A 20,917-nucleotide genomic window follows, 5' to 3' on the forward strand; every position below is an offset into this window, starting at 1 on the left:
TAATTTTAGAACCAGGGGTTCTTAAAATTCCTAGTACTGTGAGTGGGAGAAAAATCTTGGAACAGTGCTAAAATCAAGAGCATCTTCAACCCACAGAATCCAAGAGGAGGAAGATAAAAATGAACACGCATTGAGCACTGACTGGATACAAAGACTTCTCTGTCTCCCGCCAAAACCTAACTCAGTTTGAGGGCATTTAATGTATATTTATTGTCTTGGGGCCCAAATATGCTTTTAGGGAGGATGATTTTTCACACATACACACATCCATTTCATAGCTGAAGGGACTTGCCCAGGGTCACACAGCAAATGGAGACACCATGGACTGAAGGGAAGGACAGTGTTTCCCAGAGAAGGGGATATAGGCATGGGGTCTTGAAGGATGTGTAGGAGTTTGCCAGGTTGGCAAAGTAGGAAGGGCATACCAGGCAGCTGGAAATGTATAGGTGAAGGCTGAGGAGGGAAACTTCAAGCAGGCACAAAGAGCAGCAGCAGAAGGGAAACATATAGGGGAGATGAACAGGGCCTTGAATGCCAGCGAGGAGCTGAAGAGTCTCCAGTGGGTGATTGGGAGCCACAGAAGGTGCTGGAGCAGGGATAAGTCACACAATTTCTCATAACAAAGACTCCTCTGCTGGATTCAGCTTGTTGGAAACTATTTCTTTTATGGAACTAGGGTCTGCTCCCTCCCACATGGCAGCCCTTGCAGGGTCCAAACCGGCAGCCCAGCGCCCCCTCTCCTCCAGCTGCCTCCTGTCCTGGCTGAACGTTGCTGGCTCCTCCATCGGGGCCTCGTGGCCCTGGCGCGGCCACCCACCACTTCCCCGGCCCCGTCTGTCTCCCTCATCAGCCCTCAGAGTTGGGTATGACCCAGGCGCAGACCCCAAAGACTGGAGCCAGCCTGGCGGAGAGACCTGGCTTCAGTAGGGTGGGGGGAATGCTTGCATTTTAATAGTGGAAACAGAGGCGGGGTGCCAGCGGAGAAAGAGCTGGCCAGCTGAACGCTGATGTCCTGCTGCCTGACCCCTCCCACGGCAGGAGCTGAGGCCAGACCCCAAGGCCTAGGGTGATGGGTCTGGGCAGGCAGGAGGGAGGAGACCCCAGGGATAGGGGAGCAACAGACACCGATATTTTGGGATGGATGCAGGGAAACATCCACTGCCCTCCCCAGGGTCACAGCCACTGTGCAGCCAAGCGGATGTGACACACGGAGTCCAGTGTCTTCACCATGGGTCCCGCGGTCACACTGCCCTGGTGACGCCCTGTCCCTGTCATCCCTGGTCAACACTCCCTCCCACACCACAGGCCACCTTCTTGTCACTTATTGGGCTGCACTGCCTCTTAATTACAGCCCCCGACAAGTCATCCCTTCAAAGTGCATGCAGCTGGATTTGCTGGTCACCCTGGATGCGACAGCCTGTCCAGATGCTGTCCCACCCCTCACAGCTGCCTGGGCAGACACTGTCGCACTGACACACAGGCCTACGGCAGGGTCCTGAGGGGGCGTGGGCAGCCGAGAGCACCTGTGCACAGCAGGGCATCAACACCCATAGTCACTCGTTGTCACCCCCTACTTGGGGACACTCTGGCCTGCAAACGCCCTGACCACCCAAGTCAGGGCCGATTCTAACCTGCCTCAAACCCTCACAATTCAGTCCCTCAAAGGAGAGCGGGTGCAGCCAGGTGCATGTGGCACCTCCCACCCTCCAGCAGCCCTGGGGAGGGCGTGGGCTGGGGGTTGGGGGCCCCTCGAGGTCCCAGCTGCTTTTCCTGGGAAGTCCTGAATCCCTTCCTGCTGACTCAGCCCTGGGGGCTGGCTGGCTGGGTGCTGCCAAACCTCAGGTATGTCCTCGAAGGCTGCCTGGCGGGGTTTCCATAAAGGCAGTGGGGGGAGGCCCTCCCCTGGGCCCCAGCCCCTCCTTCATCCCAGATGGAGCTGAGCCATAATGGTGGGTCACAAAACATAGTGCCAGCGTGGTGGAGGCAGAGGCGGAGGCCAGCTGCTCACATCCCCAGTTCTTCCAGGCAGAGGGTCTGTGGACAAATGAGCTTCCAGCCAAGCCAGGCTTCCTCACAGGGGGCACTGCTCAGCCCATGCTCCTTGTCTCGAAAAGATGCCGCTGTCTCGGGTGGTCTAGGGGGAGTTGGCCTGACTGCCCCTCCCGGGGGCCCTGCACAGGGACAGGGACACAAACACACAGATGGCCACACATGGGCTCTCATGTGATGTCTCCATGTAGATCTGTGGGTTCAGATACCCTCCATCCTGCCCAAACTCAGCCCGGAGCCCCCTTCTGAAGAGAGAGGCAGAGCCAGGCCCAGATACCTCAGCCTGTGAGATCAGGCTTGGACCAGCAGGAGGGCCAGTGGCTGAAAAAATCCAGAGGAAGTTCCACAAAGGCTTTCTGGCAGAGAGGACATTTGATACAGGCTTTGAAGAGTGAATAGGAGTTTGCCAATTCAAAATTAGATGTCCAAAGGTCTTGAATGTTGGTTTTAGGATTGACTTTCTGTCTGTGAGAATTTTGAGCAGGGGAGAGACACCGTCAGATTAACTCCAATTCACTATCTCCTCTGGAGAGCCCAGACTCTCCCCTCAAGGAGCTTTTGGTCCGATGCAGGAGGCAGAGCCAGACCCTGGAGGCATAGAAGAGGCCTCAGGTTTGTGAAGCACCTGCTAGGCATTGGGTTGGATCCTGTCAACAACCTTTTAGGTAGGTTCTATTATTATCTCTAGCTTACAGCTGGGGAAAGCAAGGCTGAGAGAGAGAAATAGCTTGCCCAGGGTTCCGCATGGAAGCAAGGCTGTTCACAAACACCCATGGCTTCTGATGTGCAATTGTGGCTGCTGACCTGGTCCCAAGTTGACCCTAAAATTTGAAGGTCAGCATTTATTGGGGCTCCAAGAAGTCAGCTTTGCCAAGGGTCGTGTCTTTATATCTGGGGTCCCGGCCCAGGAGGAAGGTCTCTGCTTATGGGACACACAAGCTCTCCCGGGCCTCCTCAGCAAGATCATGTCTCTCCCTTATTCTTTGTCATTGGCTGCTGAGTAGTTTTAATGAGCGGCTTCTAAGCAGAGGGATGTCTGAGCAGGAGGATGGGGGTGCTTCTCCAGACCTTCTGGGAGGCCAAGGCCAAAGGCCCGCCGTCTGGCCCAGCTGAACACAAACACTTGGAAATGGCCGACCCGACGGAATCTAGGTTGTGGTCGGGCTGTGGCTGAAGAAGCCACTGGAAAAACACGCAGTCCACGGGGCCAGGCCCAACTTACGTTTTACCAGGCAGGAGTGGCCTGCCCGGCGCCTGGAGTGGAGGAATGTTCATTCTCTAGCTGCTTGGAACCTGCTGTCTCTGACCAGGAGATCCAGCTGCTGAGTGGTGCCACCCTTGGTCTCCTGTAGTCAGGCTGTGACCTGCCTCCTAATAAGTCCTTGGAGAATTAGGCCTCTTGGCTTGGGCCCTGGCCCAGATGCTGTTGGAGACTTCTTGTCTGCTTGCATGCCCCTAGCCACGGGGAGCTCACCACTTCACAGCTGTCATACCTGGAAGCTAGGAGCCTATAATTGGACCCATTTCCCACAGAAAGCTCTGGCTTCCTTAAGAACATGGAGGGGAGGTCACTAAAGCCTAGGCTCCCCTCACCCCACACTCCTCTGTGGGTCCAGCCCTCTCCTGGGTCTTTAGACCTTTTCCATGAACTTTGGATTCAGGGTGTTCTGAGTGGACCCAAGTGTCTCTTCCCAGAATGTTCTCCTTTCCCCCATGGCCACATTTCAGCACTGATCTGTCTGTGTACCTGCCTGAGCCACAGGCTGGGCAGGTGGCTTACACATCCATTGAGCACATACTGGATGCTGGAGCACTTTACAGGCATCTCTTCACTGACCCCTCCCAGTGAGGCTGTTCCTATCATTGCTCTCTTTACAGATGGGGAAACTGAGGCTTAGGGGGTTTACTTGGCATTCTGGGGTAGCAGGGGCAGATTCTGGAAGTAGGATCCATCTCCTGCTAGCACCAGGAGAGGAGCCTGGTGACCTTGTCTTTGGGGCTGGGGCGGCCCCTGGAGGCCAAAGCAGGGGGTGCAACCTGAGCCACAGGGGCCGGCCTGAGAGTCCTGGGCATCTCACAGGCTCTGGTCACGCCCCTGCTCACACACCCTCCACAGTTCTCATGATCCCTGTCAGTGGGGGCAGGGGTTTGAAGTGAACCCTTGCTGGGTCACCACAGAGACCTCTGAGCACAAAATTCAGCCTCTTGTGTCAAACCCAGGCCCTTCCCCCAGTAGCCCCATGGCCTCAGTTTCCCTAGCGTGGGATGGAACTGACAACAGCCTCTGCGTCTTCAGGTCTTGGTGCAGTAGATGCTCAGTAACGGCAATCATGACCCTCAGTAACATGCAAGAGAGGGGCAGGGGTTGCAGCTGGGCTGTCCCAGGCAGCCCCAACTCCCCTCCCTCAGCAACTGCCACCCATCAGGGCTTTGCAGTGGTACTGGATGGGGGAGATTAAAACCCCCCAAAGCACCTAAATCAGGGGCTCAATTTCTCCACTTGAGTCTGAGGGCCTCCAGACTTCCCCTAGGGCTCTGGGGTGGCTGGTCCTGAAATGCCTCCTGGAGTCTCGGGAAACAAACATCTTTCCTAGGGTTTACTAGGGTTTGGGGCCTCACTGGAACTGGCAGGTGCAAGTGCAGGAGTTTCAGGGGAGGGGGCGGGACCAGAATCGGGGGCGTGACCGAAGTCCCTAAGGGGTGGAGCCAGGGCTGGGGAGGGGCCAGATGAGGAGAAGGGCTGTAGAAAGGGTCAAGAATCTGAGTGTCGCTCGGAGGTTCCAGGAAGTGGATGGGTCAGGTGAGAGGTAGGGTCCAGAAGGACCGAGAATACGTGGCTGCCTGGTCTCCTGATTCTGCCCCGTCCCAGGAGAGATGGCGAAATTAAGCCAGAAGCTTTGGGGGACTTTGACGAACAGCCAACGTGGGGTGAATGAGGTCGCAGACCTCCCTTCCGCAGGACCGCAGGTCTCCTCACCTCTCAACCCTCCCCAGGACTCACTTTGGTCCCAAAAATCCCCATCGGCCAGGCAGGAGTAAGACTGAGGACCAGAGAGGGGCAGATCCTGGGTGGGGCTTGGTGATGCACCAAAGCAAGATTAACCGGAGCCACGCCCGCAGCTGCCCCATCTCTATTCCAGAAGAGAACAAGGTGCCAGGCAGGAGAAACCAAAACGCCCTTGGGACCTCACGTGCTCCTATCCCTTGAACACTGGCTGGCCAGTGAGGAGGGAGCGACTAGAGGGAGAAGAAAGCTGGGGAGGGGACAGTAGGGAACTCTGAGGGTCAGTGCGTGGGGAGAGCGGTTGTGGGGGAGCTGGATGGGAGCAGAGGTGAAGGAAGGGATAGAATAGTTAGCCTGGCAAAGAAGGGAAGAGGGTGCTCAGGCAGAAGGAACAGTCAATGCAAAGGCCCTGGGGTGGGAATGTATTTATGGGAGGGGTAGTGAGGGGGCCAGTGAAGAGGGAACTGACGTCAAAGACAGACTTCCTATGGGAGGAAAAGGTAATTGGATTTTGAGAGGGAGGTGAAACCATGGCCTGGTAAGTAAACAGTCCTGGATTGCATTCAAGTTGTCAGATTGCCCCCTGGTGGCCCAGTGGAGAACAGGCAGGGAGATGGGCCAGTCCACCCTCAAGTCTACCCTCTGGCCCTTACAGAGGCTCATAGAAATTGTGGCAGCCTGAGCCAGGCTGTCCTTGGTCAGACCACTGCCCTCCTGTCTTCCTGTCTCAGTGTCCCTCTTGGCAGAATGGGGACAAGATAAACCTAGACTCTCTGGGAACATGTACACCATCCTCAGTAATTTGGGTCCTCTGTACTCACGTGATTCCCACCAAGTCTTAGGAGGCAGGAGCTACATATATTTCCACTTCACAGGGGGAAGAACTGAGGCTCAGGGAGGACAGCTCATGGGAGGTAGAGGCAGGATTTGAACTTGGGCTCAGGCAGGGGTCCAGCCTCTCTTGACAGGTCTCCCTGGTGTGCGGAGGCCCTGGTAGGGCAGCTGGACCAGTGTTGGGAGAAGAGGCTTTCAGGGCCTGTGAGGGCTCCACGTGGATGTGCAGGGTAGGAGGCTGGGGAGTCCTGAATGTGGGGGAGATGGCCTGCACACACGTCCCCAGGGCTAGCTCCCGTGCCTCAGTTTCCCCAGTGCTCTGGTTGAGGGAGTCTAGCAAGGATAGCACTAACTCCCTCAAACTTCCCCTTGCTGATTTTGGTGTCCACTGGCGATTCTAGTGGGAATCAGTTACGATCTTGGGCCAGGGTGAGGCCTGTCAGAGCTGCTCCTGTGTGATTTACTTTAAAATTCAGGTCCTCAGGCTCCTCCAAGTTTGGATGTGCATTTTGAGATAGAAAGTGCCATCCAGGGGGAGGGTATAACTCAGGTGATAGAGGGCATGCTTAGCATGCGCAAGGTCCTGGGTTCAATCCCCAGTACCTCCTCTAAAAATAAATAAATGAATAAACCAAATTAACCCCCTCAAAAAAACAAACAAAGATGTGTGGATTAACGAGAATATTAGCAGCTCTCCCAACAAGACACCTGGCCAGAACTAGCCTCATCTGGGAGCTGGTAAAAATGCAGATTCTCAGGCCTGACCCAGCCCCGATGAACTGGAACTTGCCTTTAAACCTCCCTTGGGGTAGCCCCCTTTACTTGAAACTATTGTCTTGTATCTGTTTGCTTAGAACCCTGCCCAAGTTATGGTGACTTTTGCATCAGTGAATCTGTGGACCCTAAGCAGACAGAGTGTGCCTTCCAGGGGCTCCTGACCATGTGAGTGGAGATGCCATTTCATGGAACCTGGGGGAGGGGGAGCTTAACCTCTCAGAGGTGGCCCAGGACCTGGATCCCTAGTCTGTCTCCCATCAAACAGGCTTACAAAAGCAGGACAAGTCTACGAATAGCAACACTAATGGCATGCAAAGGTATGCAAATCCCACACATATTTCATTCAAATAAAGTAAGTCGTGCATAGTATATGCAAACGACAAACATATATGCAAATATGGGGGAGGGTGCCCGGGTCCAGGGTTGGGGGATGTCTGACATGTTGAGTATAATAGTAAACTTGGAGGTCTTATTTCCTGCTCAGAGCCCGGCCCTTTATATGGATCAGCCCTTCGACCCCACAGCTATAAGGTCTTATATCCTTGGGTCCCCAGCCCAAGAGAGGCAGGTCTTCCAGGCTTCCAGCTCTGTACTCTCTGCAGAGCCATGGCGACCCCTGGTGGAAAGTGGTGGGGAGACAACGGCTGGACCTCTCGTTCCACTGTCACCCTCATCTCCCTGTGCCCTGGTCTCCAGAGTTCTCTTTTGTGGGCCTCTTCTCTGGTAAAACCCCCAATCATGCACTTCCTCTGTGCTCCTGTAATCCTTAATAGCTCGATTACTGCTTTGTGGACACATTTAGGCATTTTTTGAATAGTGCAATATGAAGTGTTAGTAGAGTGTGACTTTATGGGCAGCATTTGCCCTTGGGAGTTTCCTGAAATTAAAACCCTCTTGGGGGGACGGTATAGCTCAAGTGTTAGAGCGCATGCTTAGCATGCACAAGGTCCTAGGTTCAATCCCCAGTACCTCCTCTAAAAATAAATACATAAACCTAATTACCCATACCCCCAACAAAACCAAACCAAATCAAACCAAACCAAAAAATCCTCCAAGACAAACAGCTAGAAGCTGGAGGCCAAGTGGACCAGCAGCTGCATACATGCCAAGAGCGCGAGTGAACAGGAGGCTCTTGGGACACCTGGGACCCATGAGTTGCTGCTTTGGCTGTTTCCCTTGGGACCGCCCCAGCATCATCATCATCTCCAGTACACACAGTCCATCTCCCCTCCAGTGGCTCTTAAAAGCCACAGAAACGGAGGACAGTGTGGTAACAGGCCAGGTGAGAGCAGCCAGCTGCTGCCCAGAGGCGGACGGGAGCCGCAGGGGCTGGAGTCCAGGGACCCAGCAGCGGGGCCGAGCTCCTCTGATCCCAGGAGACGACCACGCTCAGCCTTTCTGGGTGCAGGCCGGTCTTCCGTCATGCTGCATGGCTGTGACCTGGCAGACCCTCACTCCTGTGCCTCGTTTCCCCTCCGCAACCCTCACACTATCAGCACCACGGTGGTGGCACGCGCAGGGGTTGGAGGCAGGATGGAGGGATCTCTCAGGCCTGGGAGGCCTTGAGGCCAAGAACTGGGAGAACGGAGATGATTCAGCTGGCCGGGATCTGGGGGTGAGCTGGTGTGGAGGTGCACGGAGTCGGATTACTCTGTGTCCAGAGACCAAACACTCTGGGCAGAAGCTCTGATGCTGGTCAGGGTGGCAGCTGGCAGTGTGGGGTTAGGGCCGTGGTGACGCTGACAGGCCCCGAGCCGCCCTGAGCCCGGGCTTATTCAATTCTCCCAGCAGCCCAGCTCTACTGTCTTCATTCCTTACAAGGGGAGGTCCAACCTGAAGGCTGAAGCAGAGGAGGAACTGGGCGAGGGGACAGAGAGGGACACTGAGAGCCGAGCCTCGAGCCAGCAGGACTTCAAGAGTACAGGTGCGGGAAAGGTCTTGCGAAGTTTATTCTGTTCAATGACATTTCAGCTGAAAATGGTAGAACTTGTATTAACAGAAAAAAAGGAGGGGAGGGGTGCAAACCAAATCCCAGTAGAATTCTGAGCTTAGCACAGACTCAGGTCACAACCTTGTGAAATGACACAACAGAGGGAGTGTGGGAAGGCAGCGTCTGGGTGGGGAGGCGCAGGAAGGGACAAGTGAGCCAACAAAATCTCAACTCTCACAGTTGCGCCGCTGAGGCCCTGCGCCTGGCGGTCAGCCATCACCAGGAACAAATCCGGGTGTGAATGACATCAAACTTAAAATCAGTCCAAAATTTAATGGGAGAATTTGTGCCAAGTCCTAGAGGAAACAACTCATAGTCTTAACCATAAAATTACTATTAAAAAAAGCCAAATGGAGTTAGGAGAAGGAGCAGTGTCTCCGCCCATTTCAAATCCCAGCTGACAAGCAGAAGATGGCATCATTGTCGCCTGCCACTGGCCCGGGAGCACCGTCTGGAGTCAGTCCTGGGTCTTCTGAGGTAACATGAAGGACAGAGAACCACGGCAGGTCACACCGTCCCCTTTTCTGCTTGTCCCAACATTTAATTAGATGCATCTGGGGTGACACTGCCGGGGTCTCCAACAAGTGAAGCGGTCGACCTTCGCTTCCCCCGCCAGCCGCCCCTGGCCTGAAAAGACAGAAACAGAGTCGGAGGAGGGCCAGGAGACTGACGACCCATCCCCGAGAAGGCTTAGAACGTGCTGAGAGCAGAGAAGAGGGGCCAGGAGACGGGGGAGGGACCAAGGGGTCAGTCCTGGGTCACAGCTGGCCTTGTACATGGCCATGCTTCCTTGGCAGGACACTGGCCTCTGCAGGCAGGGATCTGGCAAGGGACTGATGTGGCACACACAGGGCCTGGAGCTGACGATGGTCCCCAAAACATCGTGGTGAGACTCGGTGAGTGGGAAGAGGCTCAGGAACCCGGCAGGACGCGGGTCTGGCTGGGTGGTCAGGAGGGCAGGGCCAGGGCCGCCGGGCATGGGGGCTCCGCCTGCAGTTGCAGGGACATATTTGGCACATGTGATCCTGAGATGTTTGTCCATAGGAGCCCCCAACCCACTGCCCATGGAAACCACCACTGACAATGGCTCTTCTCGGGCCGACTGCTCCAAGGCAAGTCCTGTTTGCAGCCCATGAGAGCAGGGCTGTTCCCCTTCCCAGCTCACACTCTAGGGGCAGCTCCTACGCTGGCTGCTCAAGGCGCCTGGGCACCACACCCTCTGTGTGATCTTGAGAGCTCTGCTCTTCCTTAGGCCACAGCATGAACATGGTGGAGGGTCTGAGCCCAATGGGGCTGCACCTTCAGACAGTCAGGGCCTCGTCTGCCCACCCCTGGCCTCCCTGAGCGGTACAGACACCCTTGGGGAGGGAGGGATCCTTCCCAAAAGGCAAAGACCTCAGCGGCTGCCTCAAGTTATTGCGTCCTGAGGGGTGAAGGCACGGGGTCCTTGCCAAGCGGGCCCCACAGAGCAGTGCTCCCTGAGGGGGCTCCGCCGCCTGCATTCATCCCCAAGATGGACTGAGTGCCCCATGGGCTCACCTTGTTGCCAGGACCTTCAGGGGAGCCTGGGGAGACTGAGATGCGGCTGAGATGGCCAGTTTCAAGGACCGACCACCCACCTGGGTGGGCCCCAAGTGCGCCCTGTCACTGAGGCGGGGACGCCACAGGTGTCCTTGGGATTGTGCCCGAGACTCACCTGGGACAGAAGGCCGCCTACCCCAGGGGCGGGCCGGAGAGAGGCCAGTGTCTGCAGGGCGGTAAGTGCGCCCCCGGAGCTGGTCAGTGGAAAGGGACCAGAAGCACCTGGAAGGGATGGGAGAGATCAGGACAAATTGCCCTGGGGGCCGCAACAACTCCTCAGGTGGGCTCTGCCAGCCCCCCAGCCAGGAAGGGGCCAGGAATGTGACGCCCATGGTCCCCCACCCCTCCCGCAGGCCTTTCCCTTCTCCTTGGTATTGAAGTTTCTGTCCCCACAGCACCCGCACAGCCCGCAGGGACGTGATCAGGATAATCACCCGTGGGAACAGGAACCCCACAGTGTAAACAGAGGAAAGAGGCGTAGGCAGTGACCTGTCTGGAAGGGGCTGTGTGGCCCCCTCACTGCTTCCCCAAATGCAGCTCAGTGGGCCTGGCTGCGCGTGAGCGACTGTTGCTGGGCTGAGTGACCTCACTTACTGGAGCTGGGCATCGAGGGGCAGCTGGCCTGGCTCCCCGGGCCCCTGACTTTGGGGCTGTCCACTGCCGTCTTAGCTGTGTAAATGGTAGCCTCTTCTTGAAACTTCCCCATGTTCTTTTTATATCGGATTCTTTTGTTGCCAAACCAGTTGGAGACCTATGGACACACAGAGACAGAAGTCACTGGACGAGCTGACCTAGTGATGAGACACGATGTGGATGCACTTGAGGCTTCCACCGCCCAGGGGGAACACTGCTGAGGGAGACTGTGTGGCCCTGGGGTCGGGTGAGAGGATGGGACTGAGAAAGAAGGTGGCGCGCTGATGGAATCGTGGGCTCAGAGAAATGCTTGCAGTGGGCTGGGGACACCCCGGAGCTGGTGTGACTTGTAGGAGCCGGAGGAGACACACTGCCTGAGAACCAGATGCTGCTGGAACCTGGGCCCAGGGAGGAGCTGGAGGGAATACAGGCGTGTGGGGGACACGCTCGGATAGATGAGTGTGCGCTCACTGCAGGGACAGGAACAGACTGAATTCTGGATTCCTCCTGAGGCAAAGTAAGTGCCCGAGAGACACACATTAGCAACCCCATTTCTGGGAATTCAGCTTAAGCAAAGGATACAGCTGAATCCAAAACTTATCAAAGGACAAGGACCATCTGACAGGGCAGGGGAAGGTGCTGAGCACTGAACCGAGCGCCTGTGTTTGGTCCTCAAAGCCAGCTGGGAGGCAGCTGCAGGGACACACAGCCCCCCATCCAGTGAGCAAGGAGCTGGCCCAGAGCCAAGCGGGTCCGAGCCCTGCTCTGACTCCACACCTGCACCGAGACCTCCAGTGCAGGGCTTCTCCCTGCGGGTCACTCTCTGGGGTGGGGGGCTGCTGGGGAGCTCCTTGCTAAGGGTGCGGAGCAGCATCCCTGGCTTCCACCCACCAGATGCCAGTAGCGCCCTCCCGTCCCCCAAGAATCGTGACAAGGCAAGCGTTCCCTGGGGGCAGAATCGGCTGGGTGAGACCCTGGGCAGTGCCCTCCTATGAGCATGGAGATGTGCAGCCTCCCAAAGTCAGGCACCTGGCCCTGCGGTGAGATGAGTGTGCATTTTAATAAACAGAAATAAACAGCTCAGTTACAGCCACAGGACTGTCGATGACCTTTTCTCCTTTAAAAATGAGTTTCTTTAACGTCCCGCCATAATCCTCTCAGTGTCAACCACGAAAAGGAAAAGCCCCGGTGTGCGCTCCCTGCTCCACGCCTCGGCGTCCCTTCCCTCCCGCCCCGGGTGTGAGGGCAACTTTCCTTAACCAAGCCAGGTAAGCACTTGGCTCCCACTTGTCTCTGAGGAACGTGCTGACAAGTCTTCGTGGAACTAAGTTTGCAGAAGAATGGCAGCGAGCAGTGTTCCATGTTGAATTCAAGTGGGGTTTTAGAGGAACCAAGGACAAACTTCCCATATGGGTGAGGGAGGGCGGCCATGGGGGATGTGGTCCGGGCCAGGTCTGCCCTCTCCATGGGGCATGTCCCAGCACCGGCACCTCATACAGGACTGGGATGGCCTCTCCGCCAGCTGTAGCTCCGAGCCACCAGCCACTCCCTCTCCGGTCCCTCTGGCCCCTTTGGCTGAGCCAGCTGAAGACGTCTGAGTTTGCTCCCATCACTGCGTGCTTAGGCTCAGCTCTCCTGCCCTTTTCCCCCTCAGGCCTCCTCAGCCTGGAGCTGCACTGATTCTGTCCTGAAAACGTCTGTGGCCCCATCTCCAACACCCTCTGCCCTCACGGTGCTCTCCCTCCCCACTACCTTCTCAGGTGAACCTCACAGCCTGCACAACATCCTACCGTGAATTCGGGGCCCTCTCTCCGCTGACTGTCAGCTATTTTGCGCTGGCAGACCCACCAAAGTGGGGAGGGGATCTGAGCGTAGAATTCTGCTGCTGGTGGGTTGTGGGTGGAGGTCTCTGGTGAGTGGGAGCCCCTGCAATGTGGCTGGTGCTTTTCAAACTTTTGTCTGCAATGAACCCTCTCCTCAGATGAAGTCTAGACACAAGACCCATCTGCTCTCAGGAGGCGGCAGGCCCTGAAGTGAATCTGGCCATTTTCAGACAACTGCTCGTGGTGGGAACAAGCTTCCTTCAGCTCTCGGAGCCCCAGAGGTGCAGCCCTCCCTGCAGCTCCGGCCAAGGTGCTGAGGTCACCACTGCAGTCCTCGGGTGAGTGAGGTCTGATGTAACTGGGACACCTGTGAGGCTTTGCTGTCTGCATGACCCTGCAGGGCTCCCGAGTGCCCTTGTCCCCAGGTCACTGCTGGACTTGGCACAGACGGGGCAGAGGGTGCTGGCTGACGGCACAGGCTCTGGAGGCAGTCGGACAGGGCTGGAAACTCAGCCCCTCCAACTGCACAGCAGAAGGAGGTGGCTGCCTCCAGGTGGGTGGTGACATTCAGTGAGCCAGCGCATGCTCCAGCCCTCCCTGCCACCAGAGGGGGTGCTGCACACCTGGCCCCCACTCTGCCCATTCCCGCTGCCCTGTGGGTGTTGCCTGGTCCTGCCTCTCACTTGCGGGCTGCCTGAGCTTACCATTCTCACTTTAAAACCTTATGAAAGGTTTCCTGGACTCTTGCCTTAGCTCTGCATCCCTCACCCCAGTTCCAGTGAGAAGGGAGGCAATCCAGATGACCAAGGTTGCCCGAGGCTGTCCAAGGTTGTCCGGGTTCCTTCTCCAATCTGCACCACCATTCCCCAACTGGAGCCAGATGTCACCTGCCCTGCATGTCCCAGCATGGGCACCTTGTACAGGAGTGGGATGGCCTCTCCACCAGCTGTAGCTCCGAGCCACCGGCCATTCCCTCTGGTCTCTAGGGAGACTAGCTGAGTAACAAGCAGGCGATGCACACGCCTGAACTTACCCCAGTATAACTGAATTGGTACTTGAGCGTGAGAGCTGGTCTATCACTTTAAGTCCTGATTTTGCTCCAAGTTTTTTTCCTTCTCCCAAGTTTATACCCGATCCCTCTTATGCAACACAGCGCACCCTCAGATGCAAGAATGATAGTAAATCCTAACGACCACAATTCACTGAGTACCAGATGCCACACTCGGTGGTGTCACCTCAGGGACCTCACAGTCCACGCTCATAGCTTCTGGGAGTCCCTTCACCTGGTGGGCGTGGCTTCCTGTCTGAGACCCACATTCATACAATAGACCCAGGATCTGGGCGCAGCCAGGCGACTCCAAGCCTGGACACCGGGCTCCAGCTCCACACATTTTATGAACTTTCCCTGAGTGTCCTCCTCACTGGGCTGAACCCTCCTTCCCTTCCATGTTCAGGGAGGCGGGGCAGGAAAGGACTGTCACCTGGGAGACCGTGATGCCACCCTTCCTGGCCAGCTCCTCTTTTGCTTCTTCGCTGGGGTAAGGATTGCTCAAATGGGAGTAAAAATACTCATTCAGCACTTCCGTGGCTTGCTTGCTGAAATTCTGCCGCTTACGCCTGCAAAGACAGAGCCTCAGCCGGTGTTCAGACACTGGGCCGCCAGTAGCATCCCTGACCCCCAGAGGTGGTAACAGCAGTGGTCAGCGCTTCAGCCATCTCCCAAGGCTGTGTGAGGGGCTACACCCGCAGCTGCGGCCAGAGCCCCTGGACAGGCTCGGAGGCCCCCCCTGACCGTAAACCCAGGTCAGCACCGACTTGGTTCCTCTTCCTAAGAGCCAACCCTGCAGTCGTGGGTGGGGTGGGGCCTGACCTGGCATCCAGGAGCCTGGAGCGCAGGGTCATCACGGCCTCGCAGGTGCTCTGCTTCAGCTGCATCTGGATGCTGCTGAACTTGCCGTGGATGACCCCGACCATGCGCTCCATCTCCTTGGGCGAGATGGGCCTGATCCTGCTCTGCTCCCGGAGAAGGTTGGTGACGTGCGTGGTGAACTCCCGGCAGGCCTGGGGTGGGGACACACATGCCAGCCAGTGACTACACAGCAGGCTGGCCCAGGGCTCTGTGTGGGACCAGCTCCCCGCCGCCCGCGACTCCCACACAGGCTGGCTACTGAGAAGTGAAGGCAAAGGGCTTCCAGTAAAATTGGCCACCTTTGCTATGAGACCAAGTGTGTGGACTGCCCGGTCTGCGCCACAGAAGGAAGGCGGTTTAGTGCTCCACGTTTTGCTTTGACAAATGCGCATTCACATGACAGAAACTCTTCCATGCAGAAAGATCACCTGTTCATATTTCTCTAGCTCAGAGTGGTAAATCTGTCGGATCTGGGACAGCTTGGCCCTGTAGTCAGAGTGCTCAAGGCCATTGTCATTTGGACAGCCACCTGGTGTTGCTGTGCTGGCCGCCGCCGCTGCTGCTCCTCTTCCTTGCTTCCCCGGCCTGCACACGCCCTCGGCCAACAGCATGTTATCTAGCCTCATGAGCTGATCGTCGGGGGGGCCCTCCTCCTGAATGCCACGAATGCTCAACACTGGATAAGAGAGAGGGGACCGAATCAGTGTCTGCTGTTGGAGCGGAAACAGCCACGGCAGAACATTAGCAGCCGCACCGCGTCTGAAAGAAAGTCTTTGTTTTATCTGGTAACAGACACTGTGAGGAGGCGCGTTCCAGATGCTCACACTAGCACAGGCAGGGGTACAAAGAAAGGTGCTGGCAGCCTGGTGTCAGACAAAGCTGTGCTAATGTGTGTCTGAGACTGAGTCCCCCCGACAGAAACTGATTTCTGTCACTGAGTTTTCAATCGATCCCCCTATCCAAAACTTTATCCCCTTTCTTGTCCCCTCTGACCTCAATCCTGTGCTCACTGAACATTAACCAACCACTCAGATGAGTAGGATTGCAATTGTTGATCACGTTGTTAATGTACTAAAATTGCTATTTAGATGTTGTCATTAATGTACAAACCCAGGTTGTTTCTCCAGGGCAAGATGAGCTAACAGACCCCCAAGCCATGGACGACCTGGCCAGAGAATCATAAACCAGAGACATTCTGATTCTCGAAACTGCTATTAAGAAATGTCACAACACGATTAATTCCAGCCTCTTTGCTCCTTCCCTTAAAAGAACTCCTCACTCCAAGACCAAAGTGGAGTGGATCTGAGGCTGGTCTTCTACTCCCTTGCCTGGAGCCTGTACTTTCCTTCACCACAACCCGGTGTCATTAGAATGACTACTGCGTATCGGGCAAGTGGACCTGAGTTCGATTCAGTAACAAGTCTGTTGTGTCCGTTTGTGTCTATTGTGTGTGTGTTGCGGGGAGGGTTTGTTGCTTTAGAGTCAGAGAGGAAAAGCCTGACCCAGAGGTGCCAGAAAAGATGAACTGAGAGATTTCAAGCAGAGAAACAAGACAATTGGCTTTGCAACTTGAAAAAGCTGTCACACCGGGCTGAATGGGCTTGGGAGGCAGTAGGGGGAGCTGCCGCCATCCAAGGGGATACAGGTCAGCTTTGGGGTGGTCAAAGAGAGAGGCCCCGGAATCCATGGCCCGGGGATGTGGGCGTGCGTGAGAGAAAGGAAGAGGCTGGGTGACCCCCACATTCGCCTTGGAAGGCGCCACTTTCTCCCAGGTGCAGCACACAGAGCAGCAGGCGAACAGGTGGAAAGACGGGTCAGCCTGGCCCCTGACCCAGCTAAGCACAGATGTCTGGGTGGCTGAGAAGCAGCTGCTTCCTGGGAGCCGGGGCTGAGCTGACCAGTTGGGGTGGGAGACCGGTATACATGAGTCATCGGCATGAAATGTGTGTTGGGAAATCTGTAAGTGTCCACCTGTACATGCAGCCACACCTACGAGAAGAAGCCACGCCCCCCCACCCCCACCCCCACCCCCACCCCGGGGCTGGAAAACCAACATTTAAAGGACAGGCAAGGGAGGAGACAGGAAGAGAATTACCAGGTAGGGTGAGGAAAAACCAGAAGTAGTCACAGAAGGGTGAAAGCATGGGCTTGGTCATCAGGGGAGCGCCGTTAACTTCTGCAAAAGCAGCCGCAGGGTACGGTGGCGCAGGACCTGACTGGCTAGTTCCAGGGCAGCGTGAGAAGCAGGCAGGGCGGGAAGAGGCTGCTGCAGGGGTTACAGAATGAGGCTCAGGTCAGAGGAGGGCGGTCCTGCAGGATCTGTGCTCTGTTTGCTTCCTCGGGAACGGAAGAAATATTTACGGCTCCAGAGAAATGAAGGCTAGGGGGCAGTTCCTGAGGGGATGGAAGGCAGGGAACAGGGAAGGAGGTTATGGTATATGATATCCATTTAGTTCTGACTTTCTAGAAAAACAAGGTTTAAACTGTTTCCTTGGAAACAGGCTCTCAATACTAACTACAGCTCCTAAGTGACTTAAGTGTTCAACTAAAATTTGAATGTAATCCTTTCATATCCATATTAATTATTTGTCCCTTTCTTGTTTCCTATGTAACAGACTAACCTTCTCTGTCAAAAATTCACAAGTGAAAACTGAGGGAGCTCAAGAGATCCTTGCAGGAATTTCCTATGAGACGAGGGACCTTCACCTCACACGCAGGGATCCCCAACTCACCCAAAGGAAGCCTTGCAACCTACTCAGTCCCGCGGGGTTATGATGGGGCTCTTTTTGAAATAACAGAAGGAAAAGTGCCCCTTTATTGGTTGCTAACCTTCCAGCTCACAGACCCAATTCTCTACTGACCTCACTTGGCCTCCGAGAAGCACCGGATATAAATGCTGGGCACTCCTGGGCAGAGAGAACCTGCACTGCCTGACCCTTATAAATAAGGCCCACACACTCCTAACCATTCCTAACCAGAGTAATAGTGGACGGCCTCCTCCTTCAATCCCTCTGTTTTCTTTTTTATTTATTGAAGTATAGTTAGTTACAAGGTGTCAGTCTCTGGTGTACAGCATACTGTTTCAGTCATACATGTAAATACATATATTAGTCCGTCTGTTTTCAAATCCTATTGATTCTCCCTCCACGATCAACCCACCACCTGCCCCCCACCCCTCCTTAACACCATTCCTGGAAGCCCGCTGTGCTGACCCCTGTCCTGCCCTCGGTGACCTGTGAGGAAACCCTTCCCCTCTGCTCCATCGCGCACACCCAGCTACCTTCAAATGCTGTGTTGATTGAGCTGGTCTGTTGTTTAAAGACTTCAACCAGTCCCTGCATCCACAGTTAAAGCCTAGACTCTGACCCGTGGCACTCAGGGGCTTTCCTGACATCTTTCCAAGTCCCTCTTCATTAATTTTCTCTCTGCTGGGCCCTCCATGGTCCTCCACGGCACAGACACTCTGTGATTGTCTCAGGTTTACCCAGGAGCTCCTCCCGAGGGCCCATGGTCCCGGCCAGGGCTCAGGAGTGGCCTGAGAGGGACAAAGAGGACCTCGTCCCTCCCCAGAGGTCCCTCATCACACCCTGACTCCTGGGGCTGGAGAGGAACATCCTTATTACATTACAGCTTCCTTATTACAATGAGGGGCAGGAGTGGTTCAGGCTGGAACATGCGGCTGAATGAAGGGGTGTATGTGGGCACATGCATGTGTGTGTGTGTGTGTGTGTGCGCACATGGGAGTGTGGGTTCACGCGAGGGCAAGTATGTATCTGCGTGTGCGTGTGTGACTCTGGGCTGCTGAGGGGCACGTGGCAATCTTTCTCCTGTTCTTTTATTTATCCAACAGCAAGCATCTGGGAGCCCATCACAAACCAGGTACCCAACCAGGTGCTGGAGAGTTTAAAAAACACAGTAAAAAACCCTGGAACTTACTGTTCTCCAATGAAAGCTCTTAAATTACAAAGGTAAGCCACACGGATATATTGTACAACACAGGGAATATAGCTAATATTTTATAATACCTATAAATGGAGTTTAACCTTTAAAAATTGTGAATCACTACATTAGATGCCTGTAACTTACATAATATTATGCATCAACTATACTGCAATTAAAAAAATTACAAAGGGAACACCCCAGCCTTTTCTCATATATCTTTATAGGGTATGCATTGGTGTGGCCTTTTTTGGAGGGAGCTTTGAAATGCTGATTAACACTGAAAAAGCACATATCCTTTGTTTTTAAAAAAATATTTTAGAAGTATTTTATTTATTGTTGTATTATTTTTTAATTTTTAGTTTTTTGGGAGGAGGTCATTAGGTTTATTTATTTTTAGAGGAGGTACTAGGGATCGAACCCAGGACCTCGTGCATGCTAAGCATGTGCTCTACCACTTGAGCTCTACCCTCCCCACAGCACTTATCCTTTGGTCTTCAGATTCCTGTTCTGAAAACGTATCCTACAGTAACACTGACATCAGGAGATGCTGTGTTTACGGGACACACACACATGACTACATCATAACTGTGAGAAACCAAGGCCACCCGGAAACCCGTGAATGAGGAGACAGTCTGGCTGTCACACCCCAGGCCTGTGGTGCTAACAGTGCATATGTTATGACAGGCATTCACACGCTACAGCTTTACTTCTTCAAGGCTGTACATTTTTGCAAATGTATGTGTATAAAGAGAAGCAAAACCTAAAAAAGCAAGTTACCCTGTGCCTCAGTCCCCTGCACCAGTCCCAGCTGTGGACACAGCCGTGCCAAGAGCTTTTCCTCTCTGTCAGAGGCCCCTCGCAAGCCCTGTGTCTCCCTCAGCGCCACGTATCTGCCTCCCAGCACACGATCCCTGGCCTGATTATGGTCACTAGACACACATTACCGCCAATTACAACAAGCTCATTTCCGGTAGACTGTTCCAGAGCGCCCCAGCCATGCTCCCCAGCTCCCTCAGGGCCCTTGACTGGCGGGCAGGAGGCTTTGGAGACCGGGAGCTCAGCTCAGGGACACTGTCAGTTGGGGGCGCTTGGAAGAGGAGGTGGGATCAGGAACAAAGGCGCTCCCTGCCAAACCACCAACGTTCCTTCTGTCTCCAATTTACAGTGGGTGTGAAAACGCCAGTAAACCAAACAATGAAGTAAAATAGAATGATAAATCTCAACACATTATTTTTTTTGGAAGAAACAACATGGAACTGCTATGGACTGAATCGTGTCCCCCCAAATTCACACATGGAACCCCCAATGTATGTATGGAATAGAATCCATGAGGAGGTAATTAAGGTCAAGTGAGGTCATAAGTGTGGGGCCCTAATCCATAGAAGGGCTGTGGCCTTTTAAGAAGAGCAACGGGGGCCTCTTCCCCATCCCACCCACCTGTGAGAACACAGTGAGAAGGCACCAAGGCACCGGTCTGCAAGCTGGGAAGAGAGCCCTTTCCAGGAACTGAATCAGCCCTAGGCAATAGCAAACCAATGAGCAGCTGTGTTCCAATAAAACTTTATTGACCAATACTGTAGTCTGCGACCCTTCTCCACAGAATGTGTCACAGAGCCTAACACGTGTCTGAGGAAGAACGTACGTACGTGCATGCAGGCCCAGGTAGGCCGACACCGCCCCACCCCTGCCTTCAGGTCCCCCCTTTCCTTGGAGGACCCTCTTGAGCTTTCCCCTTCAAGAAGAACTCCCCTTGAGTTCTTCTCTGGGTGCAGCACAAAGGATGAGATTTTAGCTCGTTTAGTTCAGTCCTAATCCAGGACGCCTTGAAAGGTGGTGTCTGGTTTGCCCTCTGTCTATGGAAAGGCCAACACGGACACAGAGGCTGCATGCAGGAACCTTCACGGCAACGTGACCAAGTAATTTTATGTTTATTGACTCTAATGGGGCTCTGGGGCTTATTCTTCTGCATGCCCTAACTTCTCTAAGAGGAACTGTCCCAGGGACTGATGTTAAGCAGGCTCTAGGTGACAGCAACAAGGAGCATCTTCTGTTAAGAAAGGTTAGTCACTTTCGTTTACTGGAAGCTACTGTGTGCCAAGCCAGTAACAGGGCTGGGACACACCGCAGGCACGCCTGTGCTTTTGTGGGCCAGCATTCCAGGGAGGGATCAGAAAACAAACCAGAAACAAAGGCACAAGACGGTTTCAGTGGATGGTTAAACCCTAAGAGGAAGCCTGGATAGAGGCTGCAAGAAGGTGCTGCTTCACAGGCATCTGTGTCCGAAGGCCTTAAGCTGTGGGCTCGCTCTTCATCAGAGACCGGCCCCAGCTGAAACCCTTCAGTCCTTAAGTCGTCTTCATAACAGCCTTATAGAG

General features: G+C 54.7%; 1 protein-coding gene and 1 long non-coding RNA gene across 3 annotated transcripts in view; one reads left to right on the forward strand and one right to left on the reverse strand.

Annotated features, from left to right (window-relative positions):
- Positions 1-8,640: 8,640 nt before the first annotated feature.
- PBX4 (PBX homeobox 4) overlaps positions 8,641-20,917 on the reverse strand; it is a 37,383-nt gene continuing 25,106 nt past the window's right edge. For both annotated transcript variants that reach the window (XM_064480069.1, XM_064480071.1), the window contains exons 3-8: positions 15,029-15,276; positions 14,562-14,752; positions 14,173-14,308; positions 10,830-10,986; positions 10,351-10,457; positions 8,641-9,281 (exon numbers count right to left, since the gene is read on the reverse strand). In XM_064480069.1, coding sequence (XP_064336139.1) covers positions 9,195-9,281; positions 10,351-10,457; positions 10,830-10,986; positions 14,173-14,308; positions 14,562-14,752; positions 15,029-15,276 — 926 coding nt within the window. In that variant the 3' untranslated portion in view covers positions 8,641-9,194. The remainder of the gene's footprint in view (positions 9,282-10,350; positions 10,458-10,829; positions 10,987-14,172; positions 14,309-14,561; positions 14,753-15,028; positions 15,277-20,917) is intronic.
- Positions 14,605-20,102, forward strand: LOC135319473 (uncharacterized). The gene is made up of 3 exons (XR_010378102.1): positions 14,605-14,719; positions 18,451-18,568; positions 19,708-20,102. It is a non-coding gene; the product is annotated as an uncharacterized LOC135319473 (long non-coding RNA).

This window comes from Camelus dromedarius, chromosome 27 (genome assembly GCF_036321535.1).
Source record: "Camelus dromedarius isolate mCamDro1 chromosome 27, mCamDro1.pat, whole genome shotgun sequence".
NCBI lineage: Eukaryota > Metazoa > Chordata > Mammalia > Artiodactyla > Camelidae > Camelus > Camelus dromedarius.